At 38.7% G+C, this 24,858-nt stretch overlaps 1 protein-coding gene across 3 annotated transcripts in view; it reads left to right on the forward strand.

Annotated features, from left to right (window-relative positions):
• Positions 1 to 24,858, forward strand: part of sh2b3 (SH2B adaptor protein 3) — a 52,407-nt gene continuing 27,549 nt past the window's right edge. The window contains exons 1-3 of one of the 3 annotated variants that reach the window (XM_068310885.1): positions 12,194 to 12,387; positions 12,729 to 12,874; positions 15,708 to 16,910. In XM_068310885.1, coding sequence (XP_068166986.1) covers positions 15,738 to 16,910 — 1,173 coding nt within the window. In that variant the 5' untranslated portion in view covers positions 12,194 to 12,387; positions 12,729 to 12,874; positions 15,708 to 15,737. Of the gene's footprint in view, positions 448 to 12,193; positions 12,388 to 12,728; positions 12,875 to 15,707; positions 16,911 to 24,858 lie in introns of those variants that run through there. The other 2 variants (XM_068310882.1, XM_068310884.1) reach the window with 2 other exon arrangements.

Below are 24,858 nucleotides of genomic sequence, written 5' to 3' on the forward strand. Positions count from 1 at the left end.
CTTGCTGAACTATAGAAAAATCAAAGTGTAGAACTTATCTCTTATTTTGAAAAGCCGGCAGTCGGAAATGAATGTTGCGAGTTTTGTTTGACTTCACAGATCTGGTCCGGGACACATTTTTGACAGCGGAAATGAGGAGTCGCCGCTTTTTTTCCGCGTAAAGTTCGTGGCTGAAAGTTTTCTTTCTTCCTTCCTTTTTTTTTTTTTGCTTTTTTTTTTTTTCTCTTAACGAAGGAGCCGTCGCTTGCATTCATAATGACAGAGAAAGCGACGCGGCTTTTAGAACCCTGCTTTACACTGAAGTCCCGTTTTTGTTGCTCCTCGTCGACGTGGTTTGGGTTCACGTTACTTTAGATGCTTTTCAGGACATTTCCGTTATGCGAAGTCCAACTTGTTGGTTAATCGTCGTGCCGTGGTGGTTGTTGCCCATCCGAGATAACGGAGAACGTGAGTATGCTGCGAGCTCCTGTCAGCTTGTATTATCCTTAATTCAGAAAGTGCTTTTTAACAGCAACAAAACCTTTATCTCATGATGGGAAGGAGTTATTCAGGATAAAGATGTGGAAAATTCTTATTATTTTTCACTCCCTTTAATAATAGTCGTCGAGAATAAAAAAAAAACTCTTGGTCGTGTAGAGTTTAAAGGGCTTTGCCTCTCGCCCAGTGACGTGTGGTGTTTTGACAAAAAAAATAGTTTAGTGTTAAAATAGAGTTCTTGAAGGATTGCATCTTGGAGCTTCTTGGAGACGCATCAAAACAGGCGGTCCAAAACACGCGCAAACACGTGTCTTCAGTAACATGTGGAACTTAAAGTAAATGTTGTTTAATTCTCTATTTGTGACGTTACTTTATCTGTGACTGGTTTTACCTCCTCAGGAAAAGTTTTTCTAAAACATCTTAATAGTCCATTTAATAGTGTGCTCTGGAATGTTGACGTTATTGTTGTTAATATGTTATTAAAGATAACACCAGAACCCCACAGGAGGTCTTTATACCTGTGGCCATCAGACAGTATGTTTGGTGACATGACGTCACCAAAACTAGTTACTGACCAGTACCTGACACTTGTCAGTACTGTTGTTATTGTTACTTCATTCTACTCTGTTCCTTGCATATATTCATATTGCTTTTAATTTCCTGTAAGTCTTTGGAGCAAACTGGAAGCAGAATTTCGCCCATAGGACTAATGACGTTCTATCTTATCTTATCTTATCTTATCTTATCTTATCTTATCTTATCTTATCTTATAAGAATGTGTGCAGCTGAGGCCCAGAGTGTGTGCTCAGGTTAGTGGTTCCTGTGTCGTGTAGCTACAAATTCAGTCATTTATTTATTTGTGTCATGAGTGAATTTAAGTTCTTTTCATTTTTCGTGTGTGTGTGTTTGCAATTGCAGGTTAGTGTACATGAGTATGCATCAAGTGATTATTTAAAAAAAAAAACTCAAACTTAACTGGTGACAACCAAAATATTTTGGTATTTCCTGTCTATACTTAATGTTTTCTCATGTGTTTCAACAGGCGATATTGTGGTCATTTTGTGCTTTAAAATTTTACATCTCAAGTATCCAGTTAAGAAATTAAAAATGGTCATTAATGTCAAGTTGTAACTAATTAATTTTATAAATGAGGTTAAATTTGGTTTGACCTTGACCAGCTGCAATGCTAAAATACTGCTTAGGCTTCTAATGGATATTAAGAACAATATTAAGAACAAAAACATTAATAGATAGATAGATGCACAAATGTGAATGATAAGCATTCACGAACCAGGATGCTTATCTGCTCAAGTGTCCTTCCTTTAACAGACCAATGTCAAGGTCCTGGTCATGTTGCCCCAGTTGTGAAATTCTTTTAGATGCAGTTTTCTCCCAATCTGCCTTTTTATAGAGGTTGGTTGGTTTAACAAGGAAGTAGTCAATTGGAATTAGTTGGATGAAACAAGTGCTTTCAGACTTATGGCTGCTCCAAAAACTTGTGAAGTAAAACGAGTGGAGGTGCTTCTATAGTGTTTCCTCTGCTCCTGCCTTTATATTACAGTATCCATACAAAGATCCCAAGGATCAAAACATACTTGGGAGGGCTTCCTCCATCTGACATCCACCTGATAGTTTATGATAAAATGTGTATTTAGTGAAGGAAACATAAATATTAGAGTGACTCCAGATTAAGTGGAGGAGTCTTCTTTCTGCTTGCAGTGTTGTAAAATGAGGCTTTTTGGATTGTTTGTGTCAATTACACGTAAATTGCCTAATAGATTACCATGAAACTTTGTGAAGAGTTATGCACCATGGATGAAATCATCAAATTTTAGAGTGGATCTAGATAAATGGACATTAACAACTAGTGATGATTCCAAATTCTAGAGTTTCGTGGTCATGGAGTTGTATTTTGAGGTCAAAACTATCATTTGACTATTCTTTCAGATGCAATTACATGAGGAGGAAATGGAGATATCTTGGCAGGGTGTTTTCTGAGTGATGTGTACATTAGAAAATTAAATGTTGGATCAGTCTAATATGTCCACAAGGCACATCTGACACTTTATTATCCAATAAAATATACTCAGCGATAACTGCCAGCATTAACATATGAGCAGTATGATGATGATGTGAAATGTTTCTGTCCTATTGCATCATAATTATATGTTTTTCAGCATATTGCACACGTATGATATTACCGTGCCCGCTTGTAAGATGTACACATAATAGTGAAACATGTATGAACACATCTGTAGGGTTCATTCACCTTCTGAACTCATTTGGCCAACAAGCAGATGTTCAGTCAGTCACTGTTTAAGATGCGACAGCTGCAACACCTTGACTCAGTGAAGCACAAAAGACAGAAAAACATGCCTCCAGGGTGGGGAAGTAACACCAACCAAAGTGTACAACATATTTTCCGTTGATGACTGGTTTAACTCTGTCTTGCCCAGACAAAAGTTTACTTCTTTGTAAAGTTTCAGCACATATCCAGATCCTCTACTTGCTCAGTGTAGTTTGTTTCTGTTTGTAATGATTTTCAGAGACGAGTTTACTTTCCTGATTCCCTTGGTTGCTAAAATTTGACATTTTCACTTCTCCTTGAGTCAATGTAGTGTTTGCCCATGTCTACATGTGTACTGAGTCTCTTATTTACAGTGAAAACCTTATATATTTATTGACAACACAACCACACAATACTGACAAAAATAGTCTCTGATTTTCAGTTCTGAAGCACGCCTGACTACTTGAGTTTTATTGAACTTCACATGTTCAGAATCAGAAATGTTGTACTTTCCCTAGAGAGGTGGATAATATCTTGTGCAGCATGATTGTAATTGGATTTTCTCCTACATGAAATGATTCCTTGGTTGGGGTTTTTATTCCCCACAACTCTCCTTTGTCTTGATAACTGTCTGAGGCATCTTTTCTTGCACCAGGACTGTAGCTTCATAGAATCTGGGTGTATTGTATTAATTATTCTAGTGTCTTTTAAGCATTGTGCACATCTGATGTACATGTATGAGCATGTGTTACATGAAATATAAAAAACAGTAGAACCTGAAGCCTCTTTTATCAAATTTGAATCAGACAATGGTTCCAGGTCTTTAAACTAGTTATTAGTCACTAGGTCTTCGATCAGGGTTATTGGCAGGCAGATAAGATGAGGAATGCACAAAAGAAACACGGAGGAGGACAGAAGACACAAATTATGGAAGAAAATGGAGAAAAAAGAAAGGTATTTCCTGGCATCAATAGGGTCTTTTTAAAACCTGACACACATTCATGACTTTGACAAATCCTGGCCACCCAAACAACTGAGTGTAAAATTCTACTCTTTCCATGATCATCACACACACCCTACAGCATGTGGTCTAGATAAATACATGTGTGTGCATACATTTCTGTAAGTGTTTGGAGGGGACCTGCTTGCTTGTATTTATTTTTCTACAAGCAGCAATAATTACAGACATTGTGTATTTTTTAAGTGTTAATCCTGACCGACTCCTGTTCTTGTTGCTGGAAGAATGTTGATTATAGGCCCCATTCAGCTGCAGCAGCATTGGGATGGTGTTTAAATGTGTTGCACTCGTGGGCTTTGCAGAAAATGTGATGGGGTGACCAAAATGTTATATTCTCACCGTCGAGAGTTCAGTTTTTCAAACTAAAAACTCACGCCTTGAATATATTATTTGTGTGTGTGTGTGTGTGTGTGTGTGTGTGTCTGTGTGTCTGTGTGTGTGTGTGTTTAAGCAGATTAAGCAGAAATGGAAGTGATGTTTAAGTTGAAGTGAAAGAAGGAACACACTCTCATCCAAAAAAACCCCCCCAAAAAACAATTTACACCACATCACATAAATCGAGTCATGATACCAGTGCAGATTTTGCTATATTGCAGTCCAAAACAAGATTCTTGGACGATGTCGCTGTGTGATCAAGTGTTGTTTAAGTGCAACGCTGAAACTCAATTGGCTCCTCATGATTCCCGATGTGGAAAAGTTAATAACTCCTGAGTTCGTCTTCCAGAAAGTCAGATTCCTGCAGATGATTCACAACAAATCACATTGAATGGAGGAGTCACTCAACACCTCCCCCCGCAAACTACCCACGCTGGTAGACACACACACACACACACACACACACACACACACACACACACACACACACACACACACACACACACACACACACACACACACACACACACACACACACATATATCATAAGCTACAGTTGTGCGTCTTTACAGTTCACAGTGAGTCAGAAGGCATCGTGGGTCGAGGTGACTCATTCATAAAGTACTTTTGGATTTCAGACAATGATGTCTGTCGTATTCTCTCTAGCTGGAACATTTGACTCGTTAATATTTGAATTGGCTGAATCATATTGATCTCACTCCGCCAAGTTGTAAATGATGGATTGCTGTTTTCAGCTTTTCAGAGAATGAACACATGTTAAAGGGTTCCAGGAATAAGTAGAGGTCTGCTTTTGGTGACTTTTTTTTAGCTGGGAAACATACTAAACTGTTATTTAATCTTTGAATAAAGAGTATTGAATGTTTTGTAACGTGCACAGTCAGTGTTTATTTGCCTCTGGACTCAGGAAAGTTTCTATGTACTTTTTATGATCTATTCAACATTGTTAGCAGTCCACTGCAGTACAATGCGTATGGTCACATTGGGTGCCTTTGAAACAATAACAGAGTTCAGTTGGTGTAATTACACAGTGGGACCATTAGATTTACATGTTTGCTCTAAAAATCAGAATATCTACTATAGAATTAGTAAGAATAGGGTTATATAATTGTGATTTGATAAAAGGTTGAGATTTTATATTCTCATCACCGAATGACCAATGTATGTATTTTTTATTTTTAGAGCTTTTGTTTGTTTGGTTGTTTTTACCAAATGAGATAAACATTTATTAAGCCTTTTAAACTTGCATTTCTCAATACTTTGCTTAGTTTAGATTGATTCCTATGGATTCAAAATGTAAAAATACACTCTTGACTCCATAGTACTTTTTTTTCGCGGCTCTAAACATCGATCTTTGAAAAGGTAACAGGCAGTAATCAGCGGTCAAAACAGGAAGAGTTTGTGATGGCAGACTGTCAGGGCTGACCTCATTCCTTTTCGTCTCTCGTACTCACACATCTACTCATGCAGCCAAACCTAAACTCCCCTCTTTTCATTCATACCTGTCATTGCATCTCAGGGAGCCCTGTATTTTTAGCATTCTCTAGACCTGCCAGAGTCTGCCTCCGCAAGCTAATGATAGCCTGCAGACTGCGGCGGTGTTTTCTATTAGTCATTGATAGGATGCCGGGCAGCTGGAAAGACGTTTAGTCGAGTATTTTTACGTGGTTATTGGGAATTACCAGACTCATAGTCATCATATGAAGTGTTCACTTTTTAGGTAAACCCCAGATTTGCTTTCCATAGCTCATTGCAGGAAAAAGTGTCATAATACTCTACAGTGAAATTCTGGTTCTTATACATGCTTGTTCTGTGTGATAAAATTCTTATCCTAGATCCAGACTTTTATGATGACTCTTTTCCCAACCTGCAGTACCATCTTTTTCTCAGAACACAGGAAATGGCCAGAAAGTGCCTAGTTTTATTTCTGTGCATCTTAAGAATAGGCACATTGTGTTGTATCGGAGCCTGCATTGTTGTGGGAATGTAGGACTGAGCTAGAAAATATTTGCTATCGAGAAGTGAAACTTGTGTACCCACTACTATTTTGCCTGCAAAACAGTAAACAGCTATTTTTTTTTAGGTATTACAGTCCACACACAAACAAACATATCCTTTAATGTTCATGGTATAAAGAATCCAGAAACAGCTGTGTTAATGATGTTTTATCTACTTGTGTTAAACTTTAGATGTACCTCTAGGCTTCTCTCATCTTTTATCCTGAATCAGCAAATGCTTTCCTCCAGCTATGGGAAGTTCAGGTTAAAGTTATCTCAGGCTTAAGCCCCACTTCCTCTTTTGCAAAATGTTATTAAATTTGTAAGCTGTGTGTGTCTCGCTTTCTGCCCTGTTTATTATCAAAGCTCTTTTACATCTCACTTCACACAAACAGGAAGACTGAGACTCAGCCAGTCCCACCAGCCCTTGCTACTGCACATTTTTTCATGTTTGCCTCTTCTTTGTATTTTTGATCAATCAGTAGCTTTGATTTATTTTATCATTATTATTTTAACGTAAAGTGAAGCCATGTAAGAATCTTTAAGTATGTGTTGAACATTTAAATCAAATAGTGCCATAACAACGTGACATCCTGTTAATGAAAAACAGGCTGAATATTATCAGCAGCAGATGCTTTTTGATGATGCGATCTATTGTTGGAAAGCGAATATGTTCAACCTTATTTAGCACAGCGGCTGGATATAAAAAGAAAGCTACATTCTTGTGCCAAAGTAGTGCCATAAAGTGTAATAAAGAGCTAGAACTTTGGATGTCTTTGTGAGCAGTCTTAGAGCTCGCAGCCAATGAACTGTCTTGGCTCATTCTTTGTGTTTCGAGGACTTAATCTCATTTGATGCCCTTAGCTGTTTTGTGGATGGTTGAGTAACTTCCTGGAAGCTCAGCTGGTTGACCGGCAGCTGGACATAACTCTACTGTACATGAACCTGTATGTTTATCCAAATCTCTTCAAAAGCTACTGGGCTGAACTGAATGTATTTTCATTTGTGCATTGTTGGAACCATGAGGATGTGCAACTCATAACAGATTTCTAGATTTTGTGAATCATTACACCTCAGTTCATTAAGGTGTAATGATTCATTTCATGATATATAAAAGGCTAGGTAGACAAATTTGGTGTAACTGTTTGAGTATTTCAATTTTTGCAACCAAGTACAATCTGAAGCTAACTTATTCAACCCCCATTGTATATTTATTTTATTGTGGCTATGATGCATAGCGAAGCAATAGTTTGTAGTACTGCTTCAAAGGGATCTTGTTTCCAGTTCAGTTAAATTCCTGGTTTAAATGCTGTAGCTGTCTTCAAATTCCAGCAGAGTGTCTAAAGTATTCAACTCAAGCTACTTTGACACTGTGAATGATTCAGGCTTCCTCTGTAATCAAGCCTTGGTAGGCTTATCAGTCTGCTTGGGATCATCATTCTTTTGGAAAGTCCAGTGGCATCCAAGGACATGTAAATAGCTTGAGCTGCTGAAGACAATCTCTGTTGTTAATCTGGCTCATCAGTGATCTCTGTCATACAAATTTTATGTAAATCTAGGCTTTGACAGAAAAAAAATCTTCCAAACAATTACTAAGTAAAGTCATGAAGGTTGGCTCAGTGTTGTTACCAACAAACCCAACAAACTTAATATCTGTAATCAGGAATCAAGTGTGTGTTGGAATTTTGATTACCAGGAATCTCACCAGCACACCATTCACCTAAGTGTGTTGGAATACCTTAGTGGGTTAAGGCTTGGCTTAAAGTCTACACCTCCCAAGGATAAAATTCATTCAGTGGAGGTAGAGATATTTAATTTACATTACGGTACCACAGTGTTATATTTCATTTATGTGTTATTTCTGCATCCCACTTCAAAGCGGTGATGTATTATAATTGTCAGTGTTCGTGTGTTCGTCCGTCCGTTCGTCCGTCCGTTCGTCCGTCCATTAGTTAGTCCACCCAAAATGTTCACGACCGTTGCAGATAGAAAGATTAAACAAAAAGCACATTACTCGGGCAGCAGAGGGGATGAAAATGTGATGATGACCTTGAGAAAACTAGGCCATGGTCAAATTTCAACTTCTGTACACTCAGGAACTGGATAAGATAGAAAGACGAGGGAGAAGGCCAGTGTTAGTTAGACCATAGATCCAAGCTAGTGCTTGGATCTATGAAAGTAGGTCAGAGCAGTAGCTTTGATCTTTGACCTATGCAAGTAGGTAACGGTAAAATTTTGAATGCAGCGGTGTCGCAGGATGTTGCAGTCTCTGACTACCTGTTGTAATTGTCAGAGTTCGTCCGTCTGTCCGTTGAATTCAGGGGTGTCGCGGGATGTTGCAGTCTGTGACTGCATTGGTTCTAGTTATGTTCTGTTATTGTTTCTGGTAAGTCTTAGGAAATAAGACCTTTGTATTTAGAGTAGTAATGACATTTAAATGACCTCAAATGGCGATTTTAGATTGAAATTCCGTACATAACGACTGACAAACAATTCACCTTGCAAACAACCTCTCAGAACCAATTGTGTTTGGAGGTTGAGGACTTCCTGCACAGCACATTTGCCAACATGTTCTTTTACTAATCACTTCTTAGCAATAGTTCTTCTTATGTGATTCTGAGTTACACTTTCCACTCTTCTTTCCACTGATCTAAGGGTGCTGTTTTGGTGGGTGCATGTGTTTACAGTGCCCATGCATATTGTGCTGCTCACAGATTGGCAGGGCAGGACTTTCTGTTCTTTGGTCTCAGTTTTCCTTTGGCTTCACAACCTGGATCCTCATCAACAAACCTGCCAACACGTCCTCCCCTCACGTGTCTTTTGTTTTTCTGACTCTCAGCCTTCCTTCTTCTTATGTCCTGGCTATATTCCTGACTTTAATTTCTGTCTCATTTTGGTTCCATTCCCTTGTTTTTTTCTCCTCCTCATTTATCTCTTCTCAATAACCCCTACATCCTCTTTTCAAACTCTGTTTCTCTCTCGCTGTGATTTAAATGTGTCTCGAGCTCTGTGATTCATTCAGTGATTCACAGAATAAAAATTCAAAGGTGCAAACACAAGGGTTTTCATCTCAACCCTTGTGATGCAAATGTTTGTCCTGTTTAATTATTTTTTATGTTTTCCACTCCAGCTTGCAGAGGATGCATTTGATGTCTCAGAAAGCCTTGATGCCATGCAGATTAATTGAGTTGTAAGCAATGGATTGGATCCAGCTGATCTCTGTAATAAGGCCGGAGTTGTATAAAGTTTCGGAGGATGTGGTTTGTTGTAAATTGCATTTTATATAATGACTGTGATGATTGGGATCACATCCTATTTTCGCAGTAATGAGCAAAAAAACTGCATGGAGATGTGCATGTGCACACATTCTCAGGCGGCAATTTTGGTTTACACGTCTGTCTGTGTGTGCATATGGAAAGCAAAAAAAGCGCCAAATGTGAGCACATGGGGGTAATTTGCTTCACAAGTTTTCTGCAAGGGACTGTTTTTGAGGCTTTAGAATGATTGCATTGTTAACTTTGTCTTGTTTATTGTTGGTGCCTCAAAATCAAAGCAGTATAGTGCTGGAGGTTAAGCAAACAGCTGTTGTTTTCAGTATAATTCAGTGTTATTAAATATTGCAATTATCTCTTTTGTTGAATCATAAATTGATTTATAAGACATAAAAATAGCAAAGAATAGTCTATAGTAGTTAACTAAATCTCAAAATGACATATCCATATTACCTATTATTTTGTTTAACTAGGTACAAAACAAATTTTATTATAATGGTTAAGGTAAAAGCAACTAAACCCTCTGAGAAGCAAAACATCATTGAATATTTAGCATTTTAACTATTCATACATTGACAGACTATAAATAGTTTTTGATTTACCAGCTCCACCACTGTAAGTTATTTTTCCTCACATACATACATCCTCCTCACAACTATCTGTTAATCTTCAACGTAAACATAGCTGTCATAATAGATCACAGCACATCGCATGAAAGTAATGTGCATAAAAAACACTAATTATCGAGCACATTAAATTAAGAAATTAGTGGACTTTCCGTTTCATTTCCAAGCAGTGGCCATTACAGGTAGCATAGGACATGGTGTAGGTCCAGTCATCCAGGTTGAGGCAAATCAAGTAGAGCAAAAAAGAATCAACTAGACTTGCTTCACGTTGGTTGAAGAATGACTGCAACCAACCTCTTGATGTAACCTAAAACACTTGTGTAGCACCGTGAAGTCATGACCATCACCACCTGCCCTGATTATGTGACCTGAAACCCTATGTGTGTGTGTGTGTGTGTGTGTGTGTGTGTGTGTGTGTGTGTGTGTGTGTGTGTGTGTGTGTGTGTGTGTGTGTGTGTGTGTGTGTGTGTGTGTGTGTGTGTCTATTGCCGCAAACATGAGCTGCTGCCAACTGGGGACAATGGGGACAACACATTGGTGTGTGTCTGAGCTGATACTAAGCTCTTCAGATATAAATAGTTCCTCCTTGCAGCAGGACTTCCACCGGTGGCACTCGTAACTATTTTGTGTTGTTTCATTTGTGCCCCCCCCCCAAAAAATATGTACATATGTACATGTACATAACTGTATATGTACATGTGAAGTGTGATGTGTAAAAAGAATTTCCCCAAGAGGGACAATTAAAGATATGGTTATTATTATTATTATTATTATTATTATTAATGCAGTGCATTATTAAATGAGCACGCCTTGTCTCTCTCTCTTGTTTTTTTTTGTCATAGTTTTTCATCAATATTTTAATTTGGTATGATAATCTCAGACTTAGTTTAGCAGTGTGCATTTCAGAATCAGGATACTGTTGTCAGAATAAACATATTGCTGGATTTTCTTGTCTTTCTGTCTCAATATATTCTGGAAATGAAATACCACAGGACCACGTGTTCATGCCCCAATATGTCCTGAGGTTGATTCAAGCTTGCGTTGTGTGAAGAATCAACTCAGTGAGCTGACACGAGTCATGAGGTTACTAATGTTAACAAGAACACTTCATGTGTCTTTCATGCATCCTGTTTCCTTTCCAGCTCGATTAAAATCTGTTTTGGCTGCCCAGAGTAAAAAAAAGTGTTTAAAAAATATGTAGTATCACATCTGTCAGGAAAGTGTTAGTACAGAAGATAAGAGGTGTGGTACCAAATTTATCTTTTATCTTGATTCAATATTTGGCTAAGTCACTGTTTATCCTGCTTAGTACCTAAACTTTATTCGAAGATCAAAATACGTCACACTCGAAACTTGAGTGTGATGTATTGGCAAAGGTGAGGAAATCCTTGTCCCTCACTGTGTGGGTGCATCTGACAAATATTTTCAGTAATGCTTTATCTGTTCCTTAGTTTCTTGATTGGGTGTGAACATTACACCAATGTAAACTTTGCAGTGAGAAAAACTGTAGCAAATTACACTATTTGAAAAATTGCATCAGTCCAATAAAAGCAAATTACTCTCAATTTTTGCAAAAGCTTCTACTCTTTCATCAACAGTGACTGAGATGTAGCATCATTTCCTTCATAATCACAGGCAAAAATTTAATTTCTTTTGTCTAATAATTTGTTTTAAATCATCAGCTAATGGTCCTGAGTTGCTCAGGACAGCAGTGCTCAGGCTGTATCAGTGCTGCGGGAAAAGCTCTGCCAGATTTCTGTATTGCACATGAGTGAAACAAAGAAAGCAATGTGTGTGTGTGTGTGTGTGCGCGCGCGCGCGCGCGTGTACGTGCATGTGCGCTTGTGCTTGTGTGTCACAGTGGAAAATGTAGGCATTGAGAATGTGGAGGGTATAATGAGTAGTGTGAGGAAAACAGACAGGATGCAGTGAATGAGCTTTAGTTCTGTTGTGCAAGAATGTTTTCCAATTGCACTTAAGAGTGTTCCAATTGTCCTATTTTATGGACTCTCCCCTTCATACCCCTTCTCAATATTGTCTTGTAACACAATATTATGATGAAAATAGGACCAGTTTGAGGTAAGGTATTGAAGACAAGTTCAGAGAACCTTGACATTAAACTGTAAAAGCCCTTTTGCTTTCCCTGAAAACCTGTATGTGGCCCTGTTGTAGGCCCTTAGTCTAGGTGAAAGAAAAAGAAAACATGGATATAACCGGATCTTGAGATCTTCGTACCGGAGGACACAGACGATCAAAGGAAAGAGAAAACCATGGGAATAGAGACGGTCAAGCCCCTCGAGGGATGCTATGAAAGGAGGTGTGTGTCTGCATATGTATGTGTGTGCGCATGTTCTGTAGTCAGTCACTGCTGAGTCATCGCTGGGCTGGCCATGCAGATAGAAACAAGCTTCTAGGGGGGCCAGCTAGAGGGGCAAAAGGGGGCAGGCTCTAAGAATGCTTTGAGAAGTACAGGAAGGGAAATAGTTGTTGTGACAGGATACATTCAGGAACTTTAGTGATGCAATATTTCATATATCACACATTTTCACTCCTGCATTAACGTATGTTTTCCTGTGGTACATTTTATGATAATATTGAGCATTTGCCACTTTGCTGCACATCAAGACCTCAAAAATTTAAAGAGTTTTGTTCGTTTAGGATCCGGAGACACCCCTTCTATTTTTTGTGGTTTTCTGTTGGACCACAGGCTACGAGTCGACCCCCCTATACACGCACACACATAAACACACATTCATACATCCTGTATATACAATGCATCATTTCTTCTGCACTCAAGGAAGATGGTATGTACTCTAGACAGCTGTTGTTCTTTGAATGTGATAAACCTGTGTTATTACTTTAGCTGTTGTATTGCCGTCAGTTTATATGATTGCTGTTCACCATCTCGCTTATAGGAAGCATAAGCAGTATGGAAATAAGTTCCAGTAGTGACGTTATGCATTCAGTTTCATTGGTGGCAGTGTCTCATGAGAGACTCTGTCTTCGTACTGATCATCATTTTTATTGAAGAAGCAATCCTGTGCCACCAATGTAACTGCAACATCCTGACTTGTATCTGTAATGAACCCCTTGATGAAACTAAAGTACATACAAAGGTAATTGTTTTGCAGTGGTGTGAAGATCTAGCAATTAGTTGGCTGTTTGCATGACACTATATCCTCCATGGGCTCTCTGCATACACCAAGAACCTCCGTTCTTGCATCACCTCAAGCTTGTTGTGGTTATATGATGTGTCCTTCTTTCGGCCTATTACCGCTGCAACTATAAATTGAGTGTACTCTAGAATGGTAATCCACACGCTAGCTTTGAATGAACGAAAGCTAGAGTGTGAAGTGTTGGGGATTAGGATCAGCACCTCAAAATCTGACGCCATGGTCCTTATCAGGAAACCTGGGGACTGCCTTCTCCGAGTGGGGAATGAGGTCCTTCCCCAAGTGAAGCAGCTTAAGTACCTTGGGTGAGGGAACAATGGAACATGAGATTGGACGGAGAATTGGGGCAGCAGGCGCGGTATTGCAGTCGCTTTACTGCACTATTGCAACAAAGAGGGAGCTGAGCCGAGAGGCAAAGCTCTCCATCTACTGTTCAGTCTTCGTTCCTACCCTCACCTATGGTTATGAGTGATGGGTCATAACCAAAAGAAAAAGATCGTGGACACGAGCAACCAAAATGGGTTTTCTGAGGTGGATAGCTGGTGTCTCATTTAGAGATAGGGTGAGAAACACTGCTATTTGCGAGAGACTCAGAGTAGAGCCACTGCGCTTTGTGTGGAAAGGAGTCAGTTGAGGTGGTTAAGGCATGTGGTACTGATGCCTCCAGGGACCCTCCGAAGGTGTTTCTGGCACGTCCAGTTGGGAGGAGACCTTGGGGCAGACCCAGGACCAGCTGGAGTGGTTATATCTCAACACTGGATTGGAAATGCCTTGGGATCCCCCAGTCAGAGCTGGTGGATGTGGCTGGGGAAAGGGAATTTTGTGGTTCACCGTTGAAGTTGCTGCCCCGCGACCGGACTACAGATGAGCAGATTAAGATGTATGGATGGATGCTAGGGTGGGGCTCTTATTGAATAGTTTGGAATGAAGGAACCATCCTCATTTGTGTGGCAGTAAGCAGTTAATTATTGAGTCATCATCTAAACTCATGAAAACAATTGGTCTCAGTCATCCACGGGTGGATAGGTAAAAACATATGCTCTGTTGAAGAATGGTACCATTAACTACATTTTGTATGGAACAAGATGTGGAGTTCACCCCACTGATGATGTATTTTTGTAACTAATGAGCAAAGTGGTAGAAATACTTAGTAGTAGGAAAGTCTCCCAAAAGATTGTGACAGCCAGGAGGTTTAAGACTCTCACTATGTATCCATTTCTTGAGTTCAAAAGATAGAAAACTTTACCGTGTCATCTCTTACTTATTTTGTAATGCATTATAGCTAGTTCCATTCATATTGCTTAAGACTCTTTGTGTCATCATTGGACAGAGCACACTTTGGAAGGTTCATGGTTTGAACCCCCTCAACCCGCAGTCTACAGGTCAAACAGTCCTTGAGCAAGATTCTGAACTCCAGGCTCTGTAATCACTGTTCACTCCTCCTCAGGGATACAATTATGTTGGATTTCTTCACAGGGACAACAAAGCACACTGTATCTAGCCTCTCACAAAAGACCAGAAGTGGCCATAAATATACACTAGAAAGATTTTTTGAAAAATAAAATGAACAAACTAAATAGCTATTCTGATTAGCGAGATATTTCCAGATATTTGAATGTTGAGTAAAGTAATCACAGTCAGTGCAATAACTTTCATCTTCAAAAGAACAAAAAAAAGCAGATGGAGTATAGTGGTGAAAGTCACACATAGTCACATGTAAAGTGCACGTACACACAGCTGGCTGAGTCTACAATGTGGTCGATTGAGAAATTGTTTAACCCTATTTATCCAGTTTTGGCATCATGCAGACTTATTACTGCTTTTATCCATATCAAATTCTTCAGTCTCTGCTGTTAATAAGAATGTGGTTTGGGTCTGATTTATTTATATGTACTGACTGAGTCCAATGCACTTCCTAATTTTCTCTTGTGACTTTATTCATTTCCACAACAGGAAAACATTTTTTGTTGAAGCTTTCCTTCATTATATGATATTAACATCATTTGTTTTTACTCTTGCTTCAATTAACTGTTGCTCAGCAAATGCTTCGTCTTTTTTTGAGAATATCAGTCTTCCTTGTCTGTTAAGATACTCAGTGACTGGTTGATGGACATTTTTCACTCTTATGTAATCCACTTTGGACTGTTAAATTTGAGTGAAAAAAAATCTGATTTTGACTGCCCTTCCCTAATATTTTAACAACCTCCAACTTCCAAGTATTTCATAAAAATGCAGTAATGTTTTTGCCAGCTCAATTGTTTGTGCTCCAGGGTTTTGCACAAGAGTCTAATTACATTTCCATATCTCCCTTGTCCCTCAATCATCCTTTTTCTATATCTTTTCCTTACTGTCCATCCTTCTATTCTTGTCTCCAAATCAACACCTTTACCCCCACCCCCCTGTCAAACCATCCAACTCTCTTTTCATGTTTCTCTTTCTCTTTTCAACCTTCTCTGTTTTGCAGCAGTGATTTTCAGCCAGTCTGGTGACTGCAATGAATGGTAACACTATACATCCAACCAACACCACCACAACAGCAGGAGGGAGCCCAGGTCTGGTCGCACCTCCGAGGGGCTGGTGGGAATTCTGTGAGCTGCACGCCATCGCAACAGCCAGGCAATTGGCCGGACAATACCGGAGCTTTGCCAGAGAGAGGCCACAACATGATGTGCTCCCACCAGAGACCTTTTCCAAACAGTTCACCGACCTCTTCCAGCAACACTTCTGCTTTGAGGTTGATGGCATGCCAGTCAACCAGAAGATGTGCTCTACCACTCCTGGTAGTGCATCCTCCAGCACTCCAGTGGCCTCTTCCCATCTGTCACAATCCACAGTTGGTCGATTGCGGATCACGTCTTTGTCTGGAGTGCAGGACTATCGGGAGGCGGGTCGACCAAGTGGAGCAGCGACTCATTTTACTGTTGCATCACCAAAAGTGGAGCCGGTGGTGATGAGGGAACTGGAGCAGCCACTTCATTGTTCAGCAGGAAACTCTTTATCAGGAAACCCAGTAGTGCTCAGAGGGTCAACATGTAACGTTAGCAGTGGGTCACTGCTGATTCATAGCCGGAGCCATGAGGAGGTCTCTGGAAATGATCGTAATCACGTTTCTGAACGGTACTCTTCGGACTCTTCCACTTCCAACCCTGGCAACACTGACATCACACATTTCTCTGTCAGTCAAATCCGGCAGACTGTAAGACGGCTGCTCAAGAAACGGCCCCTCCCTAGTCCCCCTTTATCCCAAGACCTTTCCACAAGCAGTCCTAACTCCACCGCAAACAACAATCCACCAAATAATGGTGACAGAGTGGGCGCGATTTCCTCCATGAATGAGGAGGTCTCATCTTCATCCTCATCCTCCCACTCTTCCTCGTGCATGAACTCTGAGACCACACCCCCTGCTTCTTCACATATGTTTATGGCTGGGTTAGCCTCTAACTTCCTGCATAGTTTCCGTTGGTTACGCAGTGGAAGCATGAGACAGAGAAGATCAGAGTTGAGTGACTGCTGTAAAGAAGGCCAGCTAAGGTACTTGCTGGTGGATGACACTATCTCAGACACTCAGCCCAACTGGCAACGCTGCCGCCTGCTGGTCAGGAGGATCAGAGATGCTCAAAGAGGAGGAGGGGAGAGGTACCAGTTGGAGCTCTATGATCCTCCAAAGGTAGAGCCATTTGTTCATGCTTCTACTTATATAGACATATTTTATATATAACCAAACAGTTATTGAATATTTGTGGAATAAGTTGGTCTAAAAGTGTTGTGCATTTTATCATACATTTTCATTTTATCATGTTTTACAATCCTTGCATTCATTCCACCGGATCTATACTTGCATTCCAGACAAAATTTGGTAGTCTCTCAGTGCCATCTAAAAATAACATCAACAGCTCAATGATTATGCAGTATATAAAGACAGGAGTAAGTCCGCACTGGTTAGGGTGTACACCAGTTAAACAATGGCTAAATAATGTGCTTCTACGTGTTAATTCCCTTATATGAATTTCAACATTTGTGCTTTGGCTTTAACGTGATTTTGATAATCGTATTTGAGACACAAGCTTGATTTATTGGTTTTTACAATATACTGTTTCTCTATGCAGTATAGTGTGGTAGCTCAAGTTTCCACATTACAGTAGTATTTAACTTTAAGCCAATTACCTTAGAGAAGTTGTTTTTGGCCCAGATGTTTGTCAAGTGTTTTTTTTGTACATTTTTAGTGTAGAAATTAAGTACACAGTCAAAGTTAATCCCTATTGAGCCACAAATAATTATTATTCATATATTTTATTACATTTTTATTTACTGAAAAATATTCGGAATTTTAAACATGCCATATTTGCTGTGTATAATGATACCAGAATAGAATATAAATTCTTTTAGGTGCAACAAATAGGGATATTAATGATCAATTGTTAAGCAATTGATATTTAGAGCTCAATTAACTTTATTAGATGACAGTGTTTGTTTTGCATACAACAAAGTGATTTATTTCACTTTTGAAATTCAGAAAAACTACTTGTATGAAAAATAAATGACCAATGGACAGAATTTAGGATTAACTAAGGTTTATAAAAGACGAAAATGCACACAAAATATTGTGACAATTTTAAAGTATGGTCCCAATATAATATAAGTACGTATCACATGAAAGCATAACGCAGTCCTCAAGCAATCATGTCAGTCTAGCTACAAGAAGCAGTCCTGATTTTCATGTAAAGACAATAATTCAGGGAGTTTTCTTAATAGTGGAGAAGAATATAATTTGTGTAAATGTGCTGGATTGAGATGAATTACTTGATCTTTTTAATTATATTACTATAACATAACTGATCAAATAGCCACTATGTATAAGCCACTAAAAACACCCACATACCTTGGGTTATTAATTATTAATGATCAATAAATTCAAATGTGATCTTTGTTCATTATTTAAGTAAAACACACGAAATGTTTAACTCTTAGGCCTCTTGTGTGAAACTCATGTCTCAGCCAAATCACCCATTTATTTTGAATACCCAATTTGATTACTTTTCAAATTGAACGTTTCAGGTCTAAAGTTTTCAGGTGTTTCACAGTTCAATAAATGTGAAATCTGTTTAGTGACATAGAATTTTACTGTATCATGAATTTGGGCCCCTTGTATGATGGCGTTTGACACCCCTGCAAGTTAAACAAACAGATACTCTACATCACAGCGTGTGTATTTAGTAAATAATCAGTTGTTGACACATTCTGTCCTGCTTTTTTTCTCGGTACAGAAGCTGCGTCCTCTGCAGGTTTTCACATGATATGGGCCTCCAGAAATTTCAAATGTTTATGGAGCTTCTTCTCAGAGCTTTGCAGAAACATTCAACAGCTGGCTCTTTCATGTGCAAGACAGATAATTCCCTTATCTGTTTGTCCTCATCAATGAGATTAAAACCCACAGACGTCTTTAAATAAAGTGATACCTCTACTTACGAATGTCTCTACTTACGAAATTTTCTACTTACGAAATTTCTCAGCAGGAAAATATTACCTCTACTTACGAAAGAAATTTTGACTTACGTAATATAAAAACACAGTATCGGCTGATACTCGAATAAAAACACAGTATCGGCTGATACTCGAATAAAAACACAGTATCGGCTGATACTCAAATCTCCCACAGGTAACTGAACGCAACATTCTCATAGCTGCTCTGCCATTGGCTATTAACTATTATCCATCTTGCTGGCATCCCATTGGCTAAGAGGGATGCCACTCCACCTCTGTGTGGAGCTAGAACGGTGCTTATGGAGTTTCTTGGCATTCGGCACTCGACCTGTGAGGAAGTCTGATAGTTTTGCACAAATATAATAACTTTTTCAGTGCGTATTCGCTATGGACCCCAAGAAAGTGACGGAGAAAAGAGGAAAAGAAAAGATGAAGAAAAGAGTTTTTTTGTCCAAGAGATAATAGATAAGCATGAAAAAGGGATGCGTTTGGTTGATCTCACCAAAGAATATGGCTAAAAATGTACAATCGCCACGTTATTAAAACAAAAGGAAGTTTAAGGAGTTTAAGGCATAGCGTGGGTGGTTGGAGAAGTTCAAAAGGAGGACTGGAATTCACTCTGTTGTCCGGCATCGTGAAATAGGAGCGCATGAACCAAAGAGGGCAAAAAACAATGAGAACAGCAGTTTAAGGGTAAATCACCGTCATTATTCTTTATTCTTTGTTTTTTACGTTATGCACAACTCTCGCTTATTGTGTAATAATCTAATAGTAACATATATTTGTTACATGTTTTGATGCATTTTTTAGCTTCATAAAACATTTATGTCGGAATTTTTGTGGGCTTGGGACAGATTAGGGCATTTACATGGAAAACGCGTCTCTACTTACGTAATTTTCTACTTAAGTAATTTCTTCCGGAACCAATTAATTTTGTAAGTAGAGGTACCACTGTAGTTGTTTAATGTTACTTTGCTTGGCTGTGTTAGATGCAAGCATTCTTTAAATTTACACAAACACAAGCAGCAACTTGTTTCCTGCATCCAGCTGTTTTAGTCATTGGGCTTTCCCCCTTTTCTTTTTCAGACCATTTTCTTTCTCTGTTTATTTTGCTTTCATAGATGATTCCACATCTAAGGAGATCATTTCGACATTTTTCTATTATAAAGTTGTGTGTTTGTTGGTGACTTTCATCAGGTTTTCATACCCAGCCTTTGTCTCTTTTTAACCATGTGTGCTTTGATGTAGAACAGACTTTCATTGTAATCAAGCTGAAAAGGCTGAAGGAGCTCACTAGCAGTCTAGTTTGAACATGAACAAATGGAAACTAATCAGTGCATCATGTTTAGCTTTTGTCTTGTTTGCTGAACAGCAGTGCCACTGTTTCAGCTTCATTATTTGTTTCACAGTGATAGGTTTGCAAGATGGCCAAGATATAGTTTACCCTTTCACCCAGTTCAACAATCTAGTGGAAATTGAGCAACTCTTCATATGACTAAAGATCAACTGAATCTGTCTGTGCTTCTGTGTTTGGTAATTAATTAACACTTGTGTATGAAAGACATTTTTATACATTAATGTGATACATTTTTGACTCAGTTATCTCGAAGAATCTTCAGCAGGCATGTCCTTTACTCTTTGGTGAGTTATTATGCCTCCCACACTATTTCCTGTTTGTTTGGGGTTTGTTTCAGCTGCTCACTACTTTTTTGCTTTTTACTTCAACATTGATATATCGACCCAACAAGCAAAAAATATAGAAGTTGTTATGCTCAAGTTGTTTGAGTAACTTGCCTTTTGTTGGATGAAAAAAAACCCTAAACAATTTCCTTGCCTTCTCCTGACCTTATTTGATTCTTCATCATAGAATAGCAGTAGACCTTTTTTTTTACACACATTCACGCTTTCTCACTTGAAACCTCATGGCTTAGTACCCTACGATAATTCCAGATCAGGTCAGCTGCAAGGCTGCATGTGCTTGTACACCAAGGTCCAAGATCTCCAAACCAGTAGTTATAGTGGCTAAACTAACTGTTGTACGAGGTGCCCCCACCATTAAGGGCCCTGAAAGTAGAGGTTTTTGGGGGGTTTTCACCAAGGTGTGTGCAAGGTTTTAGTTTTGTCAATTGAGCAGTTGTTGCATTCATGTGTTGCTTTGTCTGAGTTTATGTGTCCTTGTAGTGTTTGACGCCAAGACCTCAGCTCTTAAATGAACTGCAGTCACAACTGAGTGCGTGAGGTGATTCAGCTGAAGACAGAGCTCGCTGTGTGTACACATGCACATAGTGTGTTTCAGACTGGGAAGGAATTTGCAAGATCTTCCTGACTGATTGCAATACTATTCTAGTTAGCCCATTGCATGGCTGCTCCCCCTTGCTCTTTTCTGTGAGTGAGTGTAAATAATCTTGGCAGGGCAGAGAGTTGAGGCACTGAGAATGGCCATAAAAGGAAGGAGAACTGTGGATTTGAATGCACACAGCGACCTTTTTTTCCCCACAAACGTAAAATATGATGGGTTTACCAGATTACATATTGTGTTGTTTGACACAGTTGATTTTTTTGTGGGTGTTGAGTAAGTTTTCACACATTGTTGTCTTGATGTGCGAGAATGGCTGCCTGCACACTAGCTGCATGGAAAATAATTATATGGAGCATTCTTTTGTAATGTCATGAACATTGTTGTGTGTATTTGTATGTTTGAGACACAACAGTAATATTGACTTGATATGGAACAACAGAACAACAATCAAACAACAGCTTCCTACTCTTCCAAACAGATATGAAACTGCATTAATCTCAATCCAGGATTTCTAACTTCTCTGACAGATATCAGAAATTACACATCTCTGTATTATGTTTTTTTTCCACTATGAATTGGTCAAATAACTGAACTCCTGGCAGATTAATGAAATATATCTTGGTTAAATTTAAGAAATTAATTTGAACAATGTAATGGACTGTATCTCGTCATTGTAGTAGAATTTATAATCCCAATGAACAATTATGCAATCGTTTCTATTGGTTTTCTCAAAATTATTATATAAGCATCTTCTAGCTCGATCTTTCGGTTGTCAAAATAGCCACAGTGATCTAATACTTGTCTCATTGCAGAAGTGAATCTTGTCACGTTAGCTGAAATGAGCTGATGAAATTACCTTGGTATTGTGTTAGACTTGAAACATAAATTCTTTATCATGTCTTGGTCATGAGTATCTGAATGACGAGCAAGTAACTCCATAATTGATACTCCTTTCTTGATGTTTTGCTATTTTAAATCCTTTAGTCCACACACCAAAACTGTAAGTAGAAGATAGGGGTGTGTGACATTGGTTGTGGTATGTTACTTTTTCAGTTTCTTGTAGCTATTTTGTCGACTTTCTTAGCTTTGACGCCAACCAAGTTTTTGTTTGGAGAACATCAAGCCCTACTTTGATTGTTATAGAATTCAAGGGTGCAATGAATGTACACTTCATGCCAGGAAAGTCTTCCAGTCAGTTCCTGTAGACTGCTGCAGGGTAGCATGTTACCTCAGGCTGTCCTCTACACTTATCACGAATCACTCCCTTCTCATCTCAGATGTGCATGTGTGTGTGTGTCGCTGTAATTACTTGTGTGTACTCTTTCTTACTCTCTTTCTCTGTGTGTGTGTGTGTGTGTGTGTGTGTGTGTGTGTGTGTGTGTATGTGTGTGTGTGTGTGTGTGTGTGTGTGTGTGTGTGTGTGTGTGTGTGTGTGTGTGTGTGTTTGAATTAATGGTGAAAGCCTTGTCTTTATCTTTTAGACTTATCAGGGTCAAGTGATGGCGGGTATTGACAAAGATGTTTTTAAGATTTTGAAGGCCTTATGTGGAACCAACAGAATCAGAGTGGGACAGTCACAGACATATCTTCATGTATTCTCCTATTTGCTTTTCTCTTTAATGATGTTCTTCTCTCTTGATCTGTGGTGTGGATTTCTTTTAATGCACTTTTTCTCTCTCACTGACAGAGAGGAGCTTGCAACATCAGTGGAAAATACTTTTCCACCAACCACACTCTGGTGTCCATCTGTTCTGTGTTACTTATTCTACTTTAGTCTCTCATATGGCAACATGCAGTGTTAATTTGGCCCTCGTTACATACCACAACTGAAGATCTGAACACATGGGCCCCAGTCAGCTGAACCAGAAACTGTATGAAACGAACCAAGAAAAACACAGGAAATGCAGCAACAGGAGAGATGAGAAAGTCAGACTTTAGTTAGGTAGAAAAACCAGCAAAGAGGACAGAGTAAGATGAAGGTGTCTGTGTATCAGTGGCAGGATTACTCTGTTATTACAAGTAAAATGTAGGTTATTAAGGATAATGTTGATCTGTAACTATAGGCTTAATTTTAACTTTTCTCACACTAAGCCATGCAGATTTTAATATCTCTGTCCGTATAGCTGACTCTGTATGTCAGACGCCATTGAAAAATTCAGATTTCTGGTACATCCGGATAATAAGCAGGCAATCCTGCACAGCTTCCCTTGGAGAAAATGTGTCCTGACTTGTCATTGTAACTACTCTATATATCCAATATGCATATTATTTTCTCTTGCTTTTAAGTTTCTACAGACGCTATATTGCAGGAATTGATAATGTATATGAATTGTCGATTATTTTTGAAAATTTGTTAGGGTGGCAGAATTGCAATTTTTTTGGTGAAAATGTTATCAAACATAACGTCTCTATATATAGTATCTGAAATACTACATTTTTTTGTAGTATTCTGTGGTACCAAATGTAGTATCTTCAGGTTTGAACACAAGGCACAGCTTTGTTTTGGCATGTTTGAAAATAATCAGTGGTAGGGCTGAGCCAGGTACTCGTTTCAGACGAGTATCTAGTACGGATTACGCATTTTTGATGAGTACGAGCATGATACAAGTACAACTCGTAAAAACTCATGCTCGTAAAATCCTCATAACAGTCACACACAGCGCCAGCTCCTCCCTACAGAGACTGCAGCCAGAGCAGAGCTACCTGTTGCTGTCCCACTCACACACACACACACACACACACACACACACACACACACACACACACACACACACACACACACACACACACACACACACACACACACACACACACACACACACACGGACATTGACTGATCTCTCTGTAGCTTACGTTGCTTTCCTTAGGTTTTCTTCAGCTTGCCTCTATTTCGGTCTATTTAAGGTTACTTGGTGAACTTGTTTCTTGTTTTGTTTTGTTGCATGTACACGGTGCATTTGACCAGACAGAGCTGAAAAGTTCTCAAGGTTGCATCGGTCACCGCCTTCACTCCAGTCGCTTTTTTTTCTTCTTTTATCTGCTTGTTCTTAGTTTGACATTTTCTCACTTCAGTTCAAATTAAAGATTTCTATACTGTATAGATACTTTAATTGTTACATACCACACACACATACACACACACACACACACACACACACACACACACACGCTCCCTCTGTCTATCTCTGTCTCTTTCTCTCTCTTACTCCTTGTCACACATTGACTCAGTCACACACACAAACACATACCTAAACACTCTGCCTACCTGAATTGTGCAACTACTGTCATTATAGTTTTATTTTAGTGTCCTGATCTGGTTTTACCTATTCCACCAATTTATTCTTGGATGATTTAATGATAATCCAAATTATATACAAATAATGTCCGTGCAGTCAAAATGACTGCCTCTGGTAGTTATACTCAGATCTCTTTTGTGTTTTGAAATTTTAATGATCAACCAATGTCAGAAGAAAATACACACATTTAGGAAAAGTCAGGTTCCTATTGATTATATATATATATATATATATATATATATATATATATATATATATATATATATATATATATATATATAGTTATTTTTTTTATTTTTAAAAAAAAAACAAACAAGTTATGACATTGCAAATTTTGAAAGCAGTCAAAATGACTGCCTGGTGGAGTTCACATGTTAATCAACATTGTTTCACTTTGTGTGGAAAAAATAGCAAGAACATTAGGTGGTAAAAATAAATAATAATAAAACAAAACATTAAGAGAAAAAAAAATTAGAAAGTTTTTGAGTATGACAGTTCTTGTTCATGCATACTTCGTGGTTCATAATTTATTATTGCAT

This window comes from Antennarius striatus, chromosome 3 (assembly GCF_040054535.1).
Source record: "Antennarius striatus isolate MH-2024 chromosome 3, ASM4005453v1, whole genome shotgun sequence".
In the NCBI taxonomy this organism is placed as follows: domain Eukaryota; kingdom Metazoa; phylum Chordata; class Actinopteri; order Lophiiformes; family Antennariidae; genus Antennarius; species Antennarius striatus.